The 23605-nt window shown below is 38.2% G+C and overlaps 1 protein-coding gene across 2 annotated transcripts in view; it reads right to left on the bottom strand.

Moving 5' to 3' along the window:
* Window positions 1-12380: 12380 nt before the first annotated feature.
* CD2AP (CD2 associated protein) overlaps window positions 12381-23605 on the bottom strand; it is a 142217-nt gene continuing 130992 nt past the window's right edge. For both annotated transcript variants that reach the window (XM_009451415.5, XM_527616.9), the window contains exon 18: window positions 12381-12620. In XM_009451415.5, coding sequence (XP_009449690.1) covers window positions 12579-12620 — 42 coding nt within the window. In that variant the 3' untranslated portion in view covers window positions 12381-12578. The remainder of the gene's footprint in view (window positions 12621-23605) is intronic.

The following is a 23605-nucleotide window of genomic DNA, read 5'->3' as shown; positions in this document are numbered from 1 at the left end:
TTATAGATGGATTAAAGACTTAAATGTCAGACCTAAAACCATAAAAACCCTAGAAGAAAACCTAGGCAATATCATTCAGGACATAGGCATGGGCAAGGACTTCTTGTCTAAAACAGCAAAAGCAATGGCAACAAAAGCCAAAATTGACAAATGGGATCTAATTAAACTAAAGAGCTTCTGCACAGCAAAAGAAACTACCATCAGAGTGAACAGGCAACCTACAGAATGGGAGAAAATTTTTACAATCTACCCATCTTACTAAGGGCTAATATCCAGAATCTACAAAGAACTTAAACAAATTTACAAGAAAAAAACAAACAACCCCATCAAAAAGTGGGCAAAGGATATGAACAGACACTTCTCAGAAGACACTTCTCAGAAGACACTTATGCAGCCAACAGACACATGAAAAAATGCTCATCATCATTGGCCATCAGAGAAATGCAAATCAAAACCACAATGAGATACCATCTCACACCAGTTAGAATGGAGATCATTAAAAAGTCAGGAAACAACGGGTGCTGGAGAGGATGTGGAGAAATAGGAACACTTTTGCACTGTTGGTGGGATTGTAAACTAGTTCAACCATTGTGGAAGACAGTGTGGTGATTCCTCAAAGATCTAGAACTAGAAATACCATTTGACCCAGCCATCCCATTACTGGGTATATATACAAAGGATTATAAATCATGCTGCTATAAAGACACATGCACACTTATGTTTATTGTGGCACTATTCACAATAGCAAAGACTTGGAACCAAGCCAAATGTCCATCAATGATAGACTGGATTAAGAAAATGTGGCACATATACACCATGGAATACTATGCAGCCATAAAAAGGATGAGTTCATGTCCTTTGTAGGGACATGGATGAAGCTGGAAACCATCATTCTGAGCAAACTATCACAAGGACAGAAAACCAAACACCGTATGTTGTCACTCATAGGTGGGAATTGAACAATGAGAACACTTGGACACAGGGTAGGGAACACCACACACCGGGCCTGTCATAGGGTGGGGGGAGGGGATAGCATTAGGAGATATACCTAATGTAAATGATGAGTTAATGGGTGCAGCACACCAACATGGCACATGTATACATATGTAACAAACCTGCACGTTGTGTACATGTACCGTAGAACTTAAAGTATAATTAAAAAAATAAAATAAAATAAAAAAAGAAATCCAAGCCAGGTCAAAACCAAAACCCAAGTATCAAGCAATCCAAGTCAAGTCAAAAACAAAAACCAAAGCACAGGTACAGGCTGCCATGGGTGATCAGGCCACGCTTCCACTCAAATGGAGTGGGCGAGTTCCGAAGACCAGTCTTACCAAGTTTCAGATGTCCAGACTCCTAGTGCCAGTTCCTTCCCGGTGTTCAGCCACTGCATTGATCTTCCACGGGGTCCTGCCAGGCACTGCTCTGGTGAGCTGTTCCACTAGGGCAATTGGCTACCCGGGAGCGCTCTCAGGATCCGTGTTGCTCAAGCTGGGTGGAGTCCCCCACAGGGATGTTCCACAGGGCAGACCTAAGCCTCCTAAGGGGCTGCCTCAAAGTCTGTTAATCACCTCGCTTCCCGGTCAGGGAACCAAGAAATGTAGCAGGACAAGCCACAGACAAAACCCCTCAGACACCAAGTTAAAGAAGGAAGGGCTTTATTAGGCCAGGAGCTTCGGCAAGACTCACGTCTCTAAAAACGGAGCTGCCCGAGTGAGCAATTCCTGTCCCTTTTAAGGGCTTACAACTCTAAGGGGGTTCGCGTGAGAGGGTCGTGATTGATTGAGCAAACAGGGGGTACCTGACTGGGGGCTGCATGCACTGGTAATCAGAATGGAACAGAACAGGACAGGGATTTTCACAGTGCTTTTCCATACAATGTCTGGAATCTATAGACAACATAACCGGTTAGGTCAGGGGTCAATCTAACCAGGCCCACGGTGCGGCGCTGGGCTGTCTGCCTGTGGATTTCATTTCTGTCTTTTAGTTTTTACTTCTTCTTTCTTTGGAGGCAGAAATTGGGCATAAGACAGTATGAGGGGTAGTCTTCTTCCTTAATAAGCTATTTTGTTTTATTCAGAATTTTATCTTCCAAGAGCAAATATTTCCTGGAGAGCAAGTACCTAATCTATTTTTGTTTGCTTTTGGTATTTCACTTGGGACAGGAAAGAATGTCCAGTTCCAGTATTGTTTATCACAAGGACAGGAAAGTATGTTGGTTTGAATTCTCAGCCATCAGGAAAACTTATTTCTAAAGTTCTAAAATTCACCCTCAAATTTTTAATTTATATTTTCTCTTCTTTGTCCACCACCCACTTTTCCTCAGCTTTGTTGTTTAAGTAGTCAATAACCTCATTTCTTTTCTTAGTCACTAAATAGGCTTCAGGCTCAGATTTGATCAGCAGGGGATCTTATTATCTTCCTCTTTCCAGTGTCATTATCTACCATGAAATTAGTTGTCTAGCTAATTTTAAGAGTCTAGTTGTTGGAATGGTGAATTATTCCCAGGGTAAAGTGTTTCCTTTTTACTGTATTCATCAATGCCCCTCAAAACTCCCTGGGCAAGTCACTATTTATTCTGGGGATGATTTTTTAAAACACCCCCCATCTAAAAAGTACTTTCACTCGCTGGTAAGCTGAATCCTTTGTCTGAAGCCTTCCTTTACTGCCATAAAGAAGGGAAGGGTGAATACCACAGCATAGGGAAAAGAAGGCTAGAATATAGGAACATTTCAATCTGACAGGAAGCAGAGAGCCTGTGGCTGGCAGAATAATCCCCACCACCACCACTGCCGCCTAGATATATACACACATTCTAGTCCCAGGAATCTGTGAATACATTACCTTACACGGCAAAAGGGATTTTGCTAATGTGATTAAGAGCCTTCAGACAGGTAGGCCAAATGTAATCACAAGGGTTTTTAAGAGTGGAGAGGGAGACAGAATCAGGGAGAGGTGATTATGCATGAAGGATGGAGGACTGCAGTTTAAGAAGGGCTCAACCCTCTACAGGTGGCTTTGAAAATGGGGAAAGGGGGCCATTAGCTAAGAATTGCCAGCAGCCTAAAGAAGCTGGAAAAGGCAAGGAAAGAATTTTCCCCCTAGAGCTTCCTTTGGAAGCCTTAATTTTAGCCCAGTGAGATTCATGTCAGACTTCTGACCTCCAGCATATAAAATAATACATGTCTATTGTTTTTGCACCACTAAATTTGTGTGTTAATTACAGCGGCAATAGAAAGCTAATCCAGAGCCTTTCTGGTTCTGAACAAGAGAAGTTCCGACACAGAGAGCAAGAGCAAGGGCCAGGCAAGAGGTGAGATGTCTTCTCACATCAATACTCAACTAGGGAGGAAAGGGGCAGAGGAGAGCAAGAGGCTCAGAAACACGGAGTCCTGTCTCCTCCTGCTCCCTAGAGGATGTATCCACTTCTTGCACACAGAGACACCACACTAAGAACAAAGGCAGATCCCTGAGTGAGGAGAAACAGCCCAAGGGAATTTTATGTTGATTGCTACTTATTTTGTATATGCAGTGATTTATAATTTAAACCAGATGACAGCTGGGCATGGTGGCTCATGCCTGTAATCCCAGCACTTTGGGAGGCCAATGCGGGCAGACCACTTGAGGTCAGGAGTTTTTGAGACCAGTCTGGCCAACATTGAGAAACCATGTCTCTACTAAAAATACAAAAATTAGCAGGGCATGGTGGCACATGCCTATAGTCTAGCTACTTGGGAGGCTGAGGCACGAGAATCGCTTGAGCCGGGAGGCAGACGTTATAGTGAGCTGAGATCATGCCACTGCACTCCAGCCTGGGCAACAGAGTGAGACTCCATCTCATACACACACACAAAAAAATAATCAATTAATTAATAAGCCAGATGAGAATGTAGCCTTTGAATGGCAATTTTTTTCTTGCCTCAGCAAGAACACAGGTTCAGATCAAGATAAACAAACATAAAGGCATTTTTGCATTACACATACATTCACAAATTCAATAGACTAAAAAGAATATACATTATTTTATTTCATTCTCTACTCCTCCCTCTCCCTCCATGGAACTGGTGATAATCTTGGTGAGACCAAGGAAACGGTCTCTGAATACTTTTATGTATACTATGTTGTTTTTCTCATACTCCAGGATTTTTATCACTATTAAGAATCATAATCACTAGTTTTGTCACTTGTTCAAAATACTGTCTAAGCCCTGGGTCAAGACTTACTGATATCCATGAAAGATCTTGCTTTTCCCTAAAGCATACTGCAGATGGCTGGCTATTTTGTCAGTGGAAAGATCTGTGTGATGTTGTCTTGCTGTCCTCCTATACAGCATGTTTCACTTCTGAAGTCTTTCAGGTGACCATGTTCCTTCTGGGGTAGGACTATTCTCTGCTTCTGTGACCCTACAGTCACATCATCACCACAATATGGACATTTTAACCCCATTTTGGAGAGAAAAGTCATTTCCTGCTTAGAATTTGGGCAGAAAATTGATTCACTTTTTCAGGCATGGTCGTGGCACCATAGACTCTCCACTGACCACTGGCTCTGGACTGTACTGGCAGACTCCAACTCTATATGAATTATACTAGACTTCACATAGGAAAAAGATAGAAGTGGCAAAACAAAAGATGCCCTACCAGAAACTCCTTAAGAAGCCTGGAGCACAAAGCTCACTACAGAACTATTATATGAGCTTGTTACATAAGCAACCATAAATGGGATTTGCTTTCTCTTTGGCCTGGTTGTGGTAGGAGCACACTGCAGGACAAAATGGAGGAATGGGAGGTGCCACCAGAGAATCAAGGACAGGAAGTGGCAAATAACACATGTGAGAAAGGGTTCAGGACTCACTGCAGCAACCTGGGGTCAAAGGAGCCCTCAAGGCGTCAACATCCAACAGAAATGACAAACAAGAGCAAGATGGTTTTGTTGCTGCTGTCTGACTTGTTGTCCCAGAACTCAGGGCCTCCTTTCTCCCTCTTCCCTGAGTAAATGGCAAGAAGGAAAGGGTTTAAATTTGGCAAAACAAAATTTTTATGTCTCTTTAGATAAGGAAAGGGATAAGACTTGAGTGATTTGCCAAGTTCACACAGCTACTCATTTTTAGAGCCAGTTTTCAGAGCGAGATCAGTTCGATTCCAAGGCCCCAACTCTTTTTACCCTATCATGTGGCACTTAGCTTGGGGAAGTAATCAGGCTAGGGAAGTAGGGTTGGTTGTGTCCCAGTTCTGGGTGAAGGTTGGAGCCCTCTCTGATTTTATTTGCAGCTGCTACCTGTTTATGGTTTCCTCAAGACACATATAAGCTGAGCTTTATTTGACTGCCATCTAGTGGTCATTTAATTTTCTTTTTTTCCTTTTTTCTTTTTTTTGAAAGACAGGGCCTCATTTTCTTGCCCAGGCTGGAGTGCAGTGGCGCGATCTGCAGCCTCAACCTCCTGGTCTCAAGCGATCCTCCCGCCTCAGCCTCCCAAGTAGCTGAGACTATAGATGCACACCAACACACCCAGTTAGTTTTTGTTTTTGTTTTTAGTAGAAACAAGGTCTCCTTATATTGCCCAGACTGGTCTCTAAGCTCAAGCAATCCTCCCACCTCAGCCTCCCAAAGTACTGAGATTTCAGGCATGAGCCACCGTGCCTGGCCCATTTAATTTCTTTATGGAAGCTATGTAAGGTTGTTTCTTGTGTTTTTGCTGAAAAGCCATGAAAACCATTTAAGTTTGCAAAGATGTACACTAAGAAATGAAGAATGTTTCCCAAAATCTTGTGTGACCACATCACAGAGAAATTAAAAACTATGAGATCACTGAAAATAGACTTTACATTTAGTCTCTTACTGGTGGAAAAATGTTGACAGACTTAATATAAAGGATCACAAAGAGTGAAAGAAGTAAGACTAGACTGGAAGAAATTCATATTCCCCAGGCAGGCTCCTTCTTTCCTATATATTATCTATGTAGAGAGGCAATAAAGCTTATGAGCAAAAGCACAGGCTTCAAAACTCGGTTTCTTCGGCTGAGTTCAGCTCCAGCCCTTATTAGCTCAGTGGCCTTGGCCAAGTTGCTTAACCTTCCTTAGCCTCTTTCCCATGTGTGGAGTATAATACCTCCTAGCACATAGGATTGTTGAGATGATTAGATAGGATAGACAGGTAAATTAGATAGCAATTACTTGGAATAGCACTTGGTATGTGGTAAGCACAATATAAACATTAGCTATGAGTGTTTGACGCGATGCCTCCTTTTAAAGGTAAGTTTACTATAAAATGTAGGGTAAACTGACCATCTAAAGTCTAGTATATAAAATTTGTAAATACATTTTAAGAGCCTAATGCAGTCCCTGGAAGAATGTCTGTTTTATAGCAATTGGCATGATAGTGGTTAGTCTTGAGGAGATATTATACTTGAATATTTGAGGAAGGAAGAAAAGGTAGGAGACGGTAAAGACAAGGGGTAGAGAGAATACCTCCCTTTTGTCACGTATTCATCCACTAAACATTTACTGATTGTCTACTACATGCTAAAGACCATACTAGGTCATTTTAGGTCAGTGGTTCTCAAAGTGTGGTCCACAAGGTCAAAACAACTTTCATGATAATACAAAGATACTAGTTGCTTTTCTCATTGTGTTGAGATTTGCACTGCTAGTGTAAACGCACTGGTGACTAGAACTGCTAGGCACGCATCAAGACAGTGGTACCATTTTGTTACTGTGTTCTTCACCACCATACCCAGTACAGGAAACCCCTTCCTTTTATCAAAGTGAACATTTTTTCTCTTATAATTTCATATCATGCATTGAGATTGATAAATTTCCTGATATGAAATCTCTCCCTGTGAGATTGGTTTATGAAGATCAGGTTTAAAGTTATGCTGGATTCATAAAATAAATTGGGTGGCTTTCCATCTTTTTCTACAGTTTTGAGTAGCTTAAAGACCAATTAAAACACAGCCATCATCTGGCCTTGCTGCCTTTCTCAGTTGTAGAGCCTTAAATACGTTTCAAATTCACTTACGGTGTGTTTAGTCAATTAAAAATTTCAACTTCTTGTTTGAGTCAGTATTCACTCTTTAAAGTTCCATAACTTAACAGATGTCTTGGTGTTACATATCATGCCATTTTTTTCCTCCTGGGACATAAAGGATTTTAATCAAGGTTTTCTTCTGGACAACTTTTTGTTATATAAAACACAGGTATCCATAAAGATACTTGTGTCTGATTACTCACGTTTCCATGGTGTCAGTTATTTGATGAATAGCACAGGAAGGAAGAAGAGCTATAAATTGTTATCCAAAATATTCTCTCATTACATCTGTCTTCCCTAAGAGCATGTCTCCTTCTCCTTGGTTTTCAGCCTTCCAATTATTAGGGCTTACAGTTAGTGAGGCTTCTCTTTCAGCTCCACATTTCCCAGCTATTCTTCTGTAGAGGATTTGAGCCTACGATGATCAGATGGGCCTTTCAGAGAAATCTGCATCTGGCACAAAGTCTGGGAAAGTTTATATCAGATTTCAGGTTGCTCCCTCCAAAACATTTGGAAGGTATTTTTATTATAAATTGTAGCTTCCTTATTTCATCTGAAAACCAATGTTTTTATCTTAAATCTGCTTTTTAATCTATTAATATCACATCTTTTTCATTGTATTTACTGTTTTTAATGAGTCTCAAGGGAGGAAAAGACAGTAAAAATGTCATCGCTCCGTCACATCGTTTGCATTCTGTTCAGTTAATGTTTAGGAATATCTCTAAAAATCCACTCTACCATGAAACGTTAACATGTGATTTTATTAAAGAATTGTTACTCATTGGGCATGGTAGCTAATGCCTGTAATCCAAGCACTCTGGGAGGCCGAGGGGAGCAGCGTGGATTGCTTTAACTCAGGAGTTCAAGACCAGCCTGGGCAACATAGTGAAACCCAGTATCAAAAAAAAACAAAAAACAAAAAACAAAAAAACTTAGGTGGGTGTGGTGGCATGCACCTGTAGTCCCAACTACTCAAGAGGCTGATGCAGGAGGATTGCTGGAGCCCAGGAGGCAGAGGTTGTAGTGAGCTGAGGTCGCACCACGGCACTCTAGCCAGGGTAATAGAGAAGGAACCTGACTGGGAAAAAAAAAAAAAAAAAACTTTCTCAATGCACTTAAAATGTAGTTTTACTTTCAATAACTTTATTCACACACTTTTAAAGGGAACTGAAATGTAGTCAGTAAGAAACACTTGGAACCTGATAGGAAATAATACCATCCAATAGTTGCAAAATAGCCACACCTTTCATGACAGAAAAAAACTATTGACTCTATACAAAAAATACTGATATCTATTTGTGAATTTATTTTCCTTACATGGAAGAGCAGATTCACAAAAATGGTGTTAGTGGTAAAATAAATGCAACAGGATTCAGAAAAAAAATTTTTAACACCCAGACCCAGTCTCTCTTGCATCTTGAGAATACAGCCTAATAAATCCAGGTGAGTTAAACTGCTGCCTGCTTTTATTTCCTAGAACTGGGCTAAATTTGCAAATTGTATTTTCAGACAAAACCATTTGCACTCTTCAAACACAAATTCTATAGTCCAAAACTTTTACCATTATATGCCTCCAAAGTTTTTTGTCTAGTGCTTCTAAAAGCCAATAAGAACTAGAAATTTTTTAAATAAGATTTAAAAAATCTTATGACACACTAATTTTCCACATTGCTTTATAGTGGTGTCCTATTCCTTCTGTTTCAAATCTTCCAGCACACTACTAGAATCTCTAAAGCTATATGTGATCTATGTTCAGCAAAAGTATGTGGACCTTAATGTTCTCCTGATTTCATCTTGTTTTCTGTATTTATCAGGACTTTTTTGGTTGTGAGTTCAGAAACCCAACAAGCTTATGAGCAAGTCTGTGCTTATAGAACCAAGCAATAGACAGCTGAGACTCAGCAACAGCTACAGTTTCAAAGTCCTTCCAGATTCTGTTTCCATCTATCTATGCTCTACTAAATTTTGTTTTTCAAATCAGCTTTTTCCAGATGACAGAAAAACAGAACTGTGGAGAGCTCCCATGCTGAGATTAGCTCTTTTTGTTTCCAATTTTAAAAATTTCATTCTTTGATTAACTCAGTAACTCAGTTTGAGCCAAGTACTCTCTCAAGGGATTTCCTGGGTGGTCAAGGAGGTAGAATCTGTAAGATGGTAGCAGCTCCCCTTTGAACAATATAATACAAATGAAAGGAGCATCTCCCCAAAGAAAAGGATACTATACCATATTCAGGGGGAAAGGATATACAATGCCTCCTTTTTCTTAACCTTATCCATCTAATTTTTATCACATCCATCACTGTAAAATGCTTTTAAAAAAAGGTAAAACAGCAGCCTCCATTTAAAAAAAAAAAAAAAACCTACTCTATGCCAAGCACTCTACAAAGCCATTCAGATAAACTATTTCAAATTCTCCCCATAATCCTGTAAAGTAGAAATTATTGTCTCAGTTTCAGATGAAAAACCAGACTCAGAAAAGTTCAGTAAAAGTCATACTGGTCTAGAATTTTTAATGTTTTTGGTTTACTATTTATTCTTGTATTTGGAAATTGAAGTAATATAATTTTCATCATACTCTGAAATACACAAATGCTAAAGTTAACAAAAAATAACCAATAAAGACTGACACGACTGGCAATAAAATCCTTTAATTTTTCTTTTTGAGAGAGAAGCATGCTTTTAAATACAGCACCTGTAAACAAGTTAGTGAAGTATATACTATTTTGAGATTCCCCCTTTCAATTTTTTTTTGGAATGTTAGGTTACAACATCAACTGCATTACATAATAGTTATTGAAAGCAAGTCAGGGTAAAATTTTATAGCCAAAAATATTCATAGCAGCAACTTTTAAAATATGAATTTATTAAATCAAGTCATTGCACTTGGTCATTTTATTGCTACAGCAAAACAAGGCCTTTACATTATAATACTTCTCATTTCTGATTTAACTGATTGTCTCATTCTGCTCATACATTTCAAGTTTAAATGCAAACATAAAATGTTTATCAACAAATCTAGAGAGCACTTGGATTTTTAATTTTTCTGTGATCACAGTAAGGAGCATAAAAAAGAGTATCTTCTGTTACACAAGGCCTGTTCTCTCTTTACATCTTCAGACTTAAATTCTGTAGAAGGTAACAGCTTTGTATTAAGACAGAAGCTTAGTGGTCACAAACAAAAAATAACACTGAAATACAATTCGGAAATTAATGATACTGTGTGTCTCAAAGAATACCTGAACTATACATTCACTAATAATTTGGCAATGAGATTCCATGCTGTTCAACTTTTGTCTTTTACACTCACACGTAGAAAAAAAATTCATGATTTACCCCAAGGTTATTATTAAATATCATTTTGTGATATGAACTTTAGTAATAGAAATTAATAACATTTCCCATACCAACAGAAAGGAGTAAATTGCTAGAATAAAGGAATCATTTTTCCCATCAGGCCTGGGTTTGTTTGGTTTTCTTTACTATTTTATCAAGGACAGAAAGGTTAAGAGTATTTCAGTTACTTTTCTATTCTGACTGAGGAGGACACAAGCAAAAACTTTAAATACATTTCCATGCTCATAAGCATCTTGATTTCATGTACTATTGAGAAAATGACCAACAAAAACTTTAAGAACAGCCTGAAATCTGCTGGAAACTTCCCTCATCCCATTATTAGGGTGACCAGGGATCACTTCAATAGATTTTCAGGTGAGAAAGCTGGAGGATAATTTCTAGGATTACGATATTTTTGTTTTACCTAAGGTTGGTCATTAAAAGAAAGTAAGATTTAATTTATTTAACAAGAAGAAAATAATTCATTTGACTAGTCATTTAAACCTATTCTATTTAACAGAAGAGGGAACAATTTTGTTCAGTAGTGACCTCATTAGAAGAGCCCATTTTGAAGAGTTCTAATGTATATTCTCAATATACAATTAGCATTCCCCCAAACCCCTAATGTAAGTTGTAAATTAAACATTATGTTGTTTACTGGCATTTCTATTTTCTACTTCAGTTCTCTTTATTTGAAACATGACAAAATTTCATTTACATAAGATTTCTATATTATAAGATTAAAATTTAAAGGAAAAATATTGGTTTGGTGGTTTCAAACTAAAAAAAATGGAAGCATGATCATTGGTACTCAAAAATCTGACACTCATTTGCGATATAATAAAGCATAAAACAATTTTTTGCAAATAAAAAATCTCAAATTTTAAAAATTTAAATAAACCCACTTGTGTTTTAGATGTTACCTACAGATAGAACATTTTAAAGCATTCAACTGTTCATAAGTAACTCTGAAGAAACAACTAATTCATCCATTCTGTGAAAATGTATTTTAAATATGTTCAACTATATTTGGTTTTAAATAAGCTGTAATGTTATATTTTATGACATACTAACATTCTTTATAAAGTTTGTACCTAAATAATAGTTCAAAATATCTCCATGAGTTAGTTTGGTCTATTAGGTAAATTATACATCGTAAAACCTGAGTATTTACAAGTTAACTTGTCAAAATAGGAAACCTCACACTGAAGTTCTGAAAAGCTTTGGGTTTTGTTTTCCTATTACCATTATTAAAAGTCAGAAGGAGAAGCATGAAGAACTAAGTGACAAGATAATGAGAAATATTTGAGGCTGTAAAATAAGCAGAAAAGTACAGCAACAGGCTGGTGTTTACATATTTTATATGTGCTGTAGTTTCTAGGCACAAGTTAAGGGTTAAATTAACAGTTTTAGATTCTTCAGACCTAACAAATTTAAAATACAGTTCATATTTCCCCAAATGTTTAACAATCCAACACATTTTAACTAAGTTCCTTTTATGACTCCTATAGTGCAAGCAACATAAAATATTCTAAAAGTTGATGAAATTATTTTGATTATTCATTAGTTCTTACTATATGCATGGGTGAGTAATCTGGTTTATATAGCTAGGAAACTCCTATTTCATCACCCAAAATATAAACAGCATTGCAGACAAACAGGCACAACAGTGTAACCTTCGGTAAGAGGATAAAAGTAAAAATATATATATATATACACACACACACACACATACAAACACAGTTTATATCCCTTATGCATTATGGAAAAAGTAGTGACTATAGTTACTAAAAGGCTAATCTGTCCCTCTCAAATAGTATATCTTACAGATTACTTGTAAATATATCACCATATTTATAGTATAGATCTCTTTAAAAATAATACAAGTTTCAATAAAAAAACTACTGTGCACATTCTTATTTATATTCAGTAGTATTTTCAAGCAAACAATTTTTTAAAAAGTGTTTGCAATCCCAGCACAGTTAAGAAATAAGGCCTCTTTTTCTTCATATTGGCAAAACTATATATATATATATATATATATATATATATATATATATATATATTCACCCTCACTCTACTTTTCTATAGACATTACACTTCATTTGCTCATATTTATCACAACAACAGAATTCACAATTTTTAAGTAACAAGTCAGCTGAAGTTCATAGCGTTGCTTCTGAATGCCTGGAACATTATGAACACCAGGTCCACACCACTCAAGAAGACAGGACAGCTTTTTTCAGTTTCTCTATTTCCATCTAAAACAAAAAACATAAATTGAGCAAACACAAAATATCCTTAGTTTAGTAGTTTATTTTACTGTATGTCATTAAGATGTGATCATACTTTCAAGCCTTCAGATTTTTTTTCCAGACCTAAAATCCAGTTTCCCATGCTATAATTTGGTTGAATAAAGTTTCAACAGTACAATGCAAGTTCCTAAATGGCAGTTACAATAAGAAAAAAGCAATTATAGCCCTTTCAGCCAGAACAATGTTAAGTCATGTGAGCATTTAAAATTAAAGCTGTAAAAAAAAATCAGTCAATCCTACAAAGAACAAAAGAATCCTTGAAACCAAATTAAGAAATGTACATGTATCTATAATTAAACAAACGATACATTAAACAACAGTAAAAAGAATAGAGACCTGTTTAGTTCCATGTTTTTCACTAATTATACTTAATTATAATTATTGTTAAATCACTTGACTTGGTTTCAATTTACTTATCTGTAACCAGTATATACTACATTAAATATCTTAAAGCCCAGGAATATATCTAAGATTCAGTCAAGGTGCTTGATATAGCTCCACCTTTAGGCAGAAGGCATTCTTCACTTAACGGAAATTCATAACTTAAGGAATTTATGAAGAAGGAAATCATTTCATTAAGTTTGCACAATAACTACATAGAGTTATTCAATACTGCCATATTCAAATGGCTAAGTTGAGGCTCAAAGACATTAAACAGGATGCCAATGTTGCACAGTAACAAGTGACACAGGACTTGTCATGGTAAGATTTAGGGCTTTAAAGCCCATGGTTTTTATACTGATTTCTCTTCTCAATTCTATAACATTTTGATCATCTTTAACCTTTCACTGCATGAGGAAATATATAGGCCTTGCCTTATCCTGATGGCATCACCTTCCTCAAGAATGCACATAAACAATACATGCTTTGGCTAGCTTCGACAAACAGCACATTATTAAATGATTAGGACTTTACCATAGTCAAAAAGTATAATTTTTATATGTTCACAATCTCCTAAAGGATTATAACTACTCAAGAACTGTTTATTAATTTCAGGATCTTCCTTGATATGATTCTGTAAATATTATGATGATTAGCTCAATGTTTTAGCAGCACTGGACTACAACAAGCCTGTCTTCAATTTGGATTGAGACGATAGCTTTCATTGTCAGCCCGATCTGTTATTAAAGTCTTTATTCCAAAGATACAGAAAGCGGTAAGAAAAACAAATTGGTAGAAGAGGGAGTAGGGAGTGTGAAGGCTACTACTGCATGCATAATCAGCAATACTTCTTGTAAACTGCTATTTGTGACATACATTTAGTTATCACTGGACAGGGATCATCATGGCGGACAGGAGGCAAGACTAGATTGCGGCTCCAGACAGAACAGCATGCGGAGACTCGCATTGTGAATTTTAGCTCCAGATCGACTGCAAGAACAAACCAGCAATCCCGAGAGGACCCACAGACCCTCTGAAGAAAGCGGACTGCTCTTGCAGGACCTGGGAAACACCCCAAATACTGTGTGTGTCCCAACTGCGGAAGTGAGAAAGGGAGACCCTCCTCTCCCGAACACACCCCCCCTACTGGAGAAACTGAAGGTCTGTTTGCAGAAGTTTCCAACTTCACCTGGATCTGACTCAATTTAGAGAGCCAAGCAAAATACAGGGTGGGGGGGGGGTAGAGGAAGCAGCTGAAAGGCCCTGGGAGCTTGCTGAGTCCCCAAGCAGGCCATTCCTGCCTGGCACCACAGGGATCCATAGGGATGGCGGCCAGAGGAGCAGGGGGTAAAACTCCACAGGGAGAAGGAAATCTCTAGCTAAACTTTGTAACAATTTGAACGTGGCGAGAGACCTCCAGGCCACAACTCTGGGTAGGGCAGCAAATCTGGTTTGCAGACTCCACAGGCGAGGGAAGAACCAAGCCCTTTTCTTTCGCAGCTAGAAGGCAGGTAGCCTGGGGCAAGTTTTCAAGCCCATCTCGCCCACTGTCTGGAAACAGGGCTGCTGGGGGAGGCACGGTGGGATTGAGACTGGTCCTTCAGTTTGCGTGGGAGCTGGGTGAGGCCTGTGACTGCCAGCTTTCCCCTACTTCCCTGACAACCAGCATGATTCAGCATAGGCAGCCATATTCCTCCTAGCTACACAACTCCAGTGACCTGGCAATCTCACCTTCATCCCCAACAGCAGCCACAGCAAGACCCGCCCAAGAAGAGCGTGAGCTCAGACATGCCTAGCCCTGCCCCAACCTGATGGCCCTTCCCTACCCACCCTCGTAGTGGAAGACTAAGGGCATATAATCTTGGGAGTTCTACGGCCCCGCCCACTGCTGGTCCCTTGAATGACACAAAAGATCATTCAAGGGTACTATGAACATCATTATGCACATAAACTAGAAAACCTAGAAGAGATGGATGAATTTCTGGAAAAATACAACCCTCCTAGATTAAATCAGGAAGAATTAGAGATCCTGAACAGGCCAATAAGCAGCAGCGAATGTGAAATGGTAATTAAAAAATTACCAACAAAAAAAAGCCCAGGACCAGATGGATTCACAGCAGAATTCTACCGGACATTCAAAGAAGAATGGGTACCAATCCTTTCGACACTATTCCACAAGATAGAGAAAGAAGGAACCCTCCCTAATTCATTCTATGAAGCCAGCATCACCCTAATACCAAAACCAGAAAAGATCGTAACCAAAAACGAAAACTACAGACCAGTATCTTTGATGAACATAGATGTTAAAATCCTTAACAAAATACTAGCTAACCAAATCTGACAACATATCAAAAAGATAATCCACCATGATCAAGTGGGTTTCATACCAGGGATGCAGGGATGGTTTAACATACACAAGTCAATAAATGTGATATACCACATAAACAGAATTAAAAACAAAAATCACATATCATCTCAATAGATGCAGAAAAAACATTCGACAAAATCCAGCATCCCTTTATGATTAAAACTCTCAGCAAAACTGGCATACAAGGGATATACCTCAATGTAATAAAAGCTATCTATGACAAACCCACAGCCAACATAATACAGAATGGGGAAAAGTTGAAAGCATTCCCTCTGAGAACTGAAACAGGACAAGGATGTCTGCTCTCACCACTCCTCTTCAACATAGTACTGGAAGTCCTAGCCAGAGCAATTAGAGCAGAGAAATAAATAAAGGGCATCCAAATCAATAAAGAGGAAGTCAAACTGTCACTGTTTGCTGACGATACAATCATTTACCTTGAAAACCCTCAAGACTCCTTCAGAAAGCTCCTAGAACTGATAAAACAATTCAGCAAAGTTTCGGGTATAAGAGCTACACAAATCAGTAGCTCTTCCATACACCAACAACAACCAAGCAGAGAATCAAATCAAGAACTCAACCCCTTTTACAGTATCTGCAAAAAAATAAAATAAAATACTTAGGAATACACCTAACCAAGGAGTCAAAAGACCTCTACAAGGAAAACTACAAAACACTGCTGAAAGAAATCACAGACAGCACAAATGAAAACACATCCCATGCTCGTGGATGGGTAGAATCAATATTGTGAAAATGACCATACTGTCAAAAGCCATGTACAAATTCAAGGCAATTCCCATCAAAATACCACCATCATTCTTCACAGAATTGGAAAAAACAATTCTAAAATTCATTAGGAATCAAAAAAAGAGCCCGCATACCAAAGCAAGACTAAGGAAAAAGAACAAATCTGGAGGCATCACACTACCTGATTTCAAACTATACTATAAGGCCACAGTCACCAAAACAGCATGGTACTGGTATAAATATAGGCACACAGATCAATGGAACAGAGAACTCAGAAATAAACCCAAATACTTACAGCCAACTGATCTTCGACAAAGCAAACAAAAACATAAAGGACACCCCTTTCAACAAATGGTGCTGGGATAATTGGCTAGCCGCATGTAGGAGAATGAAACTGGATCCTCGTCTTTCACCTTATACCAAAATCAACTCAAGATGGATTAAGGACTTAAACCTAAGACCTGAAACTATAAAAATTCTTGAAGATAACAACAGAAAAACCCTTCTAGTTATTGGCACAGGCAAGGATTTCATGACCAAAAACCCAAAAGCAAATGCAATAAAAACAAAGATAAATAGCTGAGACCTAATTAAAGAGCTTTTGCATGGCAAATGGAACAGTCAACAGGGTAAACAGACAACCCACAGAGTGGGAAAAAATCTTCACAATCTATACATCTGACAAAGGACTAATATCCAGAATCTACAACAAACCCTAACAAATCAGTAAGAAAAAACAATCACATCAAAAAGTGGGCTAAGTTCATGAATAGACAATCCTCAAAAGATGTGCAAATGGCCAACAAACATATGAAGAAATGCTCAACATCACTAATGATCAGGGAAATGTAAATCAAAACCACAATCCGATACCACCTTACTCCTGCAAGAATGGCCATAATCAAAAAATCAAAAAACAGTAGATGTTGGCATGGATGAGGTGATCAGGGAACACTTCTACACTGCTGGTGGGAACGTAAACTAGTACAGCCACTACAGAAAACAGTGCAGAGATTCCTTTAAGAACTAAAAGTAGAACCACCATTTGATCCAGCAATCCCACTACTGGGTATCTACCCAGAGGAAAAGAAGTCATTATTCGAAAAAGATTCTTGCACACACATGTTTACAGCAGCAAGACTCACAATAGCAAAATCATGGAACCAACCCAAGTGCCCATCAATCAACAAATGGATAAAGAAACTGTGATGTATATGATGGAATACTACTTAGCCATAAAAAGGAATGAATTAACAGCATCTGCAGTGACCTGCATGAAATTGGAGACTATTATTCTAATGAAGAAACTCAGGAATGGAAAATCAAACATTGTATGTTCTCATGGACATGTGGGAGCTAAGCTATGAGGAAGCAAAGGCATAAGAATGATAGAACAGACTTTGGGGACTTGAGTTGAAGAGTGGGAAGGGGGCGAGGGATAAAAGACTACGAATGTGGTGCAGTATATACTGCTCAGGTGATGGGTGCACCAAAATCTCACAAATCACCACTAAAGAACTTACTCATGTAACCAAATATACCACCTGTACCCCAATAATGTATGGAAAAAAATTAGTTATCAGGCAAATACATTGCTAGAGTTTCTCTTTTAGCACTTGTATGTTCATTGTTCATTTTTAGTGAACATTATAATACTGTATAATGTTAACATTATAGTAAAGTACTACTTTTAATCTTTGGAGAAACATCTTTCTCCTTTAAATAAATTATTCTAAAACTTTAGTGCCTTAGGTGTGCTTTTACAAATACAGGGTAAAACTGTGCCCACAACAAAAGAAAAAATATATTTGTAATACAAGTCAGTGAGAGGCCAAGTAACAGCTGACTTTGCTAGAAAAATAAAATCATACTGAATTATCCAAAAGAGAAACAATTTGACTCTTGTCATAATTTTTATGGCAAATTAAGTCAGATATACAAATTTAACACTATTAAGTTCCTCTTGTCTCATTATCTTATTTTCACATATGAATATAAACATGTATATATAAAATGTAAGAAAAAAGTCAAAAAACGCTTAAAAATTTCTCAATTTCTACCACGTTACATGCTGCGAATTTAAGATATATTTTTAACATGTACACTTTCATTAATTTATCAATAATTTATTAGATATCTAATATGTATATAGCATTGTGTTAGGAGCTATGAGCAAAGATAAAGAAAAACATGGATCCTACCCAAACAACCTTACAGTCTCAAAGACAGGTAGAATAAGTACATACCCTAACAGTGAAAATATAGGAAGTTATTATATATACATCTCTTATAAAACTACAAGTCTTGCAAATTTGGAAGACTACTCTTTTTTTTTTTGAGACAGTCTCGTTCTGTCACCCAGGCTGGAGTGCAGTGGCATGATCTCGGCTCACAGCAACCTCTGCTTCCTGGGTTCAAGTGATTCTCATGCCTCAGCCTCTCTAGTAGCTGGGATTACAGGTGTGTACCACCACGCGCAGCTAATTTTTATATTTTTTAATAGAGACAAGGTTTTGCCATGTTGGCCAGGCTGGTCTTGAACTCCTGACCTCAGGTGATCCACCCACCTTGACCTTCCAAAGTGCTGGGATTACAGGTGTGAGCCACCGTGCCCGGCCATTACTTTTAATCAGAGACAGACTAATATCAATTTAATGAAGGTAATTGTTTGAGCAGGGCCTTGAGAATCTGTAGAACGTGGGCATTAGAAGATGAGGCAAAAGGACAATCCAAGAAAACACAGTAAGAATAAAAATTCGGACTTATCAATTGTAAGAGGCACAATGGAGAATCAGCAAGTAAAGAAAGATAGCTAGGACCAAAATATAAAAACACCTCATAAAGTTGTTGGAACTTTATTCAGCATGTAATGGAAAGCTCTTGAAAGTACTCCATGAAGGAAAGGTTAATCTGAGATAAGAATTAGAGTACTCAAGAAAGCTAAGCAGAAGATAATAAGCATCAGAACAAGACAGATACAGTGGGGATAAAGACATAAAGATTAGGAGGTAAAGCTAATAGGACTAAAAGTGAATGGAACTAGAAGAGAACTATGTACAAAGTACCATGTCTATATGACTATATGGGCAACAGAAATTATCAACAGTAACAGGAAATCAAAAGAACAGGAAAGGAAGATGATAAATTTAACTGGGGACATGCTAAATCTAAGTTCATGATGAAACATCCAAGGGGGACTAATAGCCAGAAACACAGGATACAAGCTGGGAAAATACGAATTTGATTTAGAGGGGAGAGGCACTAGAGCTAATCATTAGATACATGAGTATAGATGAATTCAAAATGTGAATGCTCAAACAGAAAAGCCAAGGATACCAGTGAAGGAATATTTACATTTAGGTTACAAGGAAGGAAGAGGAAGGCCAGGCATGGTGGCTCATACCTTTAATCCTACCACTTTGGGAGGCCAAAGTGGGAGGATCACTTGAGGCCAGGAGTTCAAGATCAACCTGGGCAACATGGTGAGAACCAGTCCCTACAAAAAACTGAAAAATTAACCAGGCATGAAAGTGCATGCCTGTAGTCTCAGCTACTTGGGAGGCTGAGGCGGGAGGATCACTTGATCCCAGGAGTTTGAGGTTGCAGTGAGCTATGATTGTGTCACTCACTGTACTCTAGCCTGGGTGACAGAGTGACTCCCTGTCTCTAAAAACAAAATTAAAAAAGTAAAAAAAGGAAGAGGAGATGGAGAAGTTAGAGACAATAGGATGTAGTATCATCTAAACCAAGACAAACCTTTGACAGGGTGGCAATAGTAAAAAAATGTGATCTGTTGCAGGCACTGAAGAAGAGACCTTGAATTTGGCATCAGTAAACCTAACCTAAGATGCAAGGGGTTACAGACTGAATTGAAGGTGAAAAATCAGAGACCACAAAAGTAGACTTTTTTTAAGAGGATGGCAGTTGTTTTCATATTTCACAAATGAACCTCAAGTGAAAAGAGAAAGTAACTGCAGTACATCAAGAAGGCAGCTAGACCTAAATGGGGGCTATTCTTTGATTCTGAATAATGGAAAAAGTCAAGTATTTTCATGCAAAGTAGTGAAGTTGCCAATAGAGGATAATGTTGGAAATAAGGATAAAATAAAGTCTGATAATTTACAAAGTACTTTCACATAAATTATCTCAACTAAAGCTAAAGGAGGTTAAGTGACTTGCCTAAGTTCACACAGTATAATTTAATCCCGAAGTGCAAAGGTTCTGAAGATTGGTTGCTTCTGTTAAAAACATCTTTAAGGCCACGTGCAGTGGCTCATGCCTGTAATCCCAGTACTTTGGAGGGTCATGGCAGGTGGATCACCTGAGGTCAGGAGTTTGAGACCAGCCTGGCCAACATGGCAAAACCCCATCTCTATTAAAAATACAAAAAATTAGCTGGGTATGGTGGCACGTGCCTACAGTCCTAGCTACCCGGGAGGCTGAGGCAGGAGAACTGCCTGAACCTGGAAGGTGGTGGTTACAGTGAGCCAAGATCGCACCATTGCACTCCAGCCTGGGTAACAGAGCAAGACTTCATCTCAAAAAAAAAAAAAAAAAAAGACCAGGCGCAGTGGCTCATGCCTGCAATTCCAGCACTTTGGGAGGCTGAGGCGGGCGAATCACGAGGTCAGGAGATCAAGACCACCCTGGCTAACACAGTGAAACCCCGTCTCTACTAAAAATACAAAAATAAAACTAGCCGGGTGTGGTGGCAGGCGCCTGTAGTCCTAGCTACTCTGGAGACCGAGGTGGGAGAACGGAGTGAACTCAGGAGGTGGAGCTTGCAGTCAGCCGAGTTCGTACCACTGCTAAAATAAATAAATAAATAAATAAATAAATAAATAAATAATAAAAATTAAATTTCAGCTCCATTGCTGTTACTTAATCATTGATACGATTTGCATCTGTGTCCCCACCAAATCTCAGATTAAAAGTAATCCCCAGTGTTGGAGGTGGGGCCAGGTGAGAGGTATTTGGATCATGGGGTGTTTGGATGATCCATGTTTAGATCATCCCCTTCATGATGAGTAAGTTCACACAAGATCTGGTTGTTTAAAAGTGCGTGGCCCCTCCCACTCTCTCTCTTACTCCCTCTCTCGCCACATGAACTGTGTGCTCCTACTTCACCTTTCACCGTAAGTAAAAGCTCCCTGAGGCCTCGCCAGAAGCTGAGCAGATGCAGGAACCATGCTTCTTCCTATACAGCCTGTAGAACCATGAGCCAATTTTATTTTTCTTTATAAATTATCCAGTCTCAGGTATTTCTTTATAGCAATGCAAGAGTAGCCTAATACTATCATTCCAAACCCTACTTTTTTCAATCTTATAATAGGAACAATAATCCTTACATGTTACGTGTGTCTAATGAGATAATGTGCAAAAAATGCTAAGCCTAACTAATACATAGTTTAAAACAAAAAAGTTAGTTGATTCTCAGGATAAGAGCCAAGGTTTTCCAACTGCAAGTCCCCAATTCTCTCTTGTTCTACAAACTGCTGACAAAAGAAATAGGGTAAGTAATCAGGCAGACTAAAAAACAGAAGGGAGTATGAAATACTTAAACAATGGGAAGAGTGTCTAAAAAAAAGGTAGGATACAACTTTCTCTGAGATATGCAGAAAGAATAATGTAAATGAAGATAAACATTAGTGAAGGAGAAAAAGAAAGCTAAGAAAGATAAAGGAAATAGTCGAAATTGCCAATCACCAGTGGAGAATTAAGATAAACTCTTAAGTTTAAATGGGAGGCAGTGAATCTACAGCCATATGTCACCACTACCAGTCCTGTCCCTGAGCAAAGAAAGAATGAAAATAGCTTAACTGCACAGAAGAGAGAACTACAGGGATACCTCTTTTTATTGTACTTCGTTTTGCTGTGCTTCACAGATACTGCATTGTCTACAATCAAAGGCTTGTGGTAATCCTGTGCTGAGCAACTCTATTGATGCCATTTTTCCAACAATATGTGATCACTTTGTATCACTGTGTCACATTTTGACAATTTTCACAATATTTCAAATGTTTTCACTGTAATTATATATGTTAATGGTGATTTGTGACCAGTGATCTTTGATGTTAATATTGTAATTGTTCTGGCACCCATATAAAACAGCAAACTTAATTGATAAATGTCACGTGTGTTCTAACTGCTACACTGATCAGCCTTTCTTCTGACTCTCTCCCCCTCTACTTGGCCTTCCTTATTATCTGAGACAGAACACGCCTAATAATAAAATTAGGCCAATTAATAACCCGAAAATGGTCTCTAAGTGTTCAAGTGAAAGAAATAATCACATCCCTCTCACATTAAATAAAAAGTTACAAATGACTAAGCTCAGAGAGGAAGGCAATGTTGAAAGCCACAGCAGGTCAAGAGATTGGCCTTTTGCCCCAAACAGCCAAGTTTTGATTGCAAAGGAAAAGTTCTTGAAGAAAATTAAAAGTGCTACTGCAGTGAACATATGAATAATAAGAAAGCTTAACAGCCTTATTGTTGATATGAAGGAAAGTTTGAGTGGTCTAGATAGCAGATCTAACCAACTGTAACATTTCCTTAAGCCAAAGCCTAATCCAGAGTGAGGCCCTAACTCTCTTCAATTCTTTGAAGGCCCAACAGAGGTGACGAAGCAGCAGATGAAAAGTATGAAGGTAGCAGAGGCTGGTTCATGTGGTTTAAGAAGCCATCTCCATGACATAAAAGTGGAAGGTAAAGCAAGTGCTAATGTAGAAGCTGCAGCAAGTTATCCAGAAGATCTAGCTAAGATGGGAGTTGGCTACAGGAAACAAATTTTCAAAGGAGGTAAAACAGCCTTCTATTGAAAGAAGATATCATCTAGGACTTCCATAACTAGAGAGAAGTCAATGCCTGGCTTCAAAGCTTCAAAGGACAGGCTGACTCTTGTTAGGTGAATGCAGCTGGTGGCTTTAATGGAAACCATCACTTATTTATCATTCTGAAAATCCTTGGCCCTTAAGAATTATGCTAAATCTACTCTGCCTATGCTCTACAAATGGAACAACAAAGCCTGGATAACAGCACATCTGTTTACAGCATGATTTACTGAATATTTTAAGCCCACAGTGGAGACCTACTGCTCAGGGGAAAAAAAAAAAAAAAAAAGGATTATTTTAAAAATATGAACGCTCACTGACAATGCCCTTAGTCACCCAAGAACTCTGATGGAAATGAACAAGGAGATAATTGTTACTTTCATGTCGGCTAACACAACATCCATTCTGTAGCCCATGAATCAAGGAGACATTTAGACTTTCAATTCTTATTATTTAAGATACACATTTTGGAAGGCTATAGCTGCCATAGATAGTGATTCCTCTGATAAATGTAGGCAAATAAAGTGAAAACCATTTGGAAAAAATTCATCAGTTTAGATGCCTTGAGGAACATTCACGATTCATAAGAGAAAGTCAAAATGTCA

The sequence above is a fragment of the Pan troglodytes genome, chromosome 5 (assembly GCF_028858775.2).
Source record: "Pan troglodytes isolate AG18354 chromosome 5, NHGRI_mPanTro3-v2.0_pri, whole genome shotgun sequence".
Classification (NCBI taxonomy): Eukaryota; Metazoa; Chordata; class Mammalia; order Primates; family Hominidae; genus Pan; species Pan troglodytes.
This window is presented reverse-complemented; position numbering and strand designations above follow the sequence as displayed.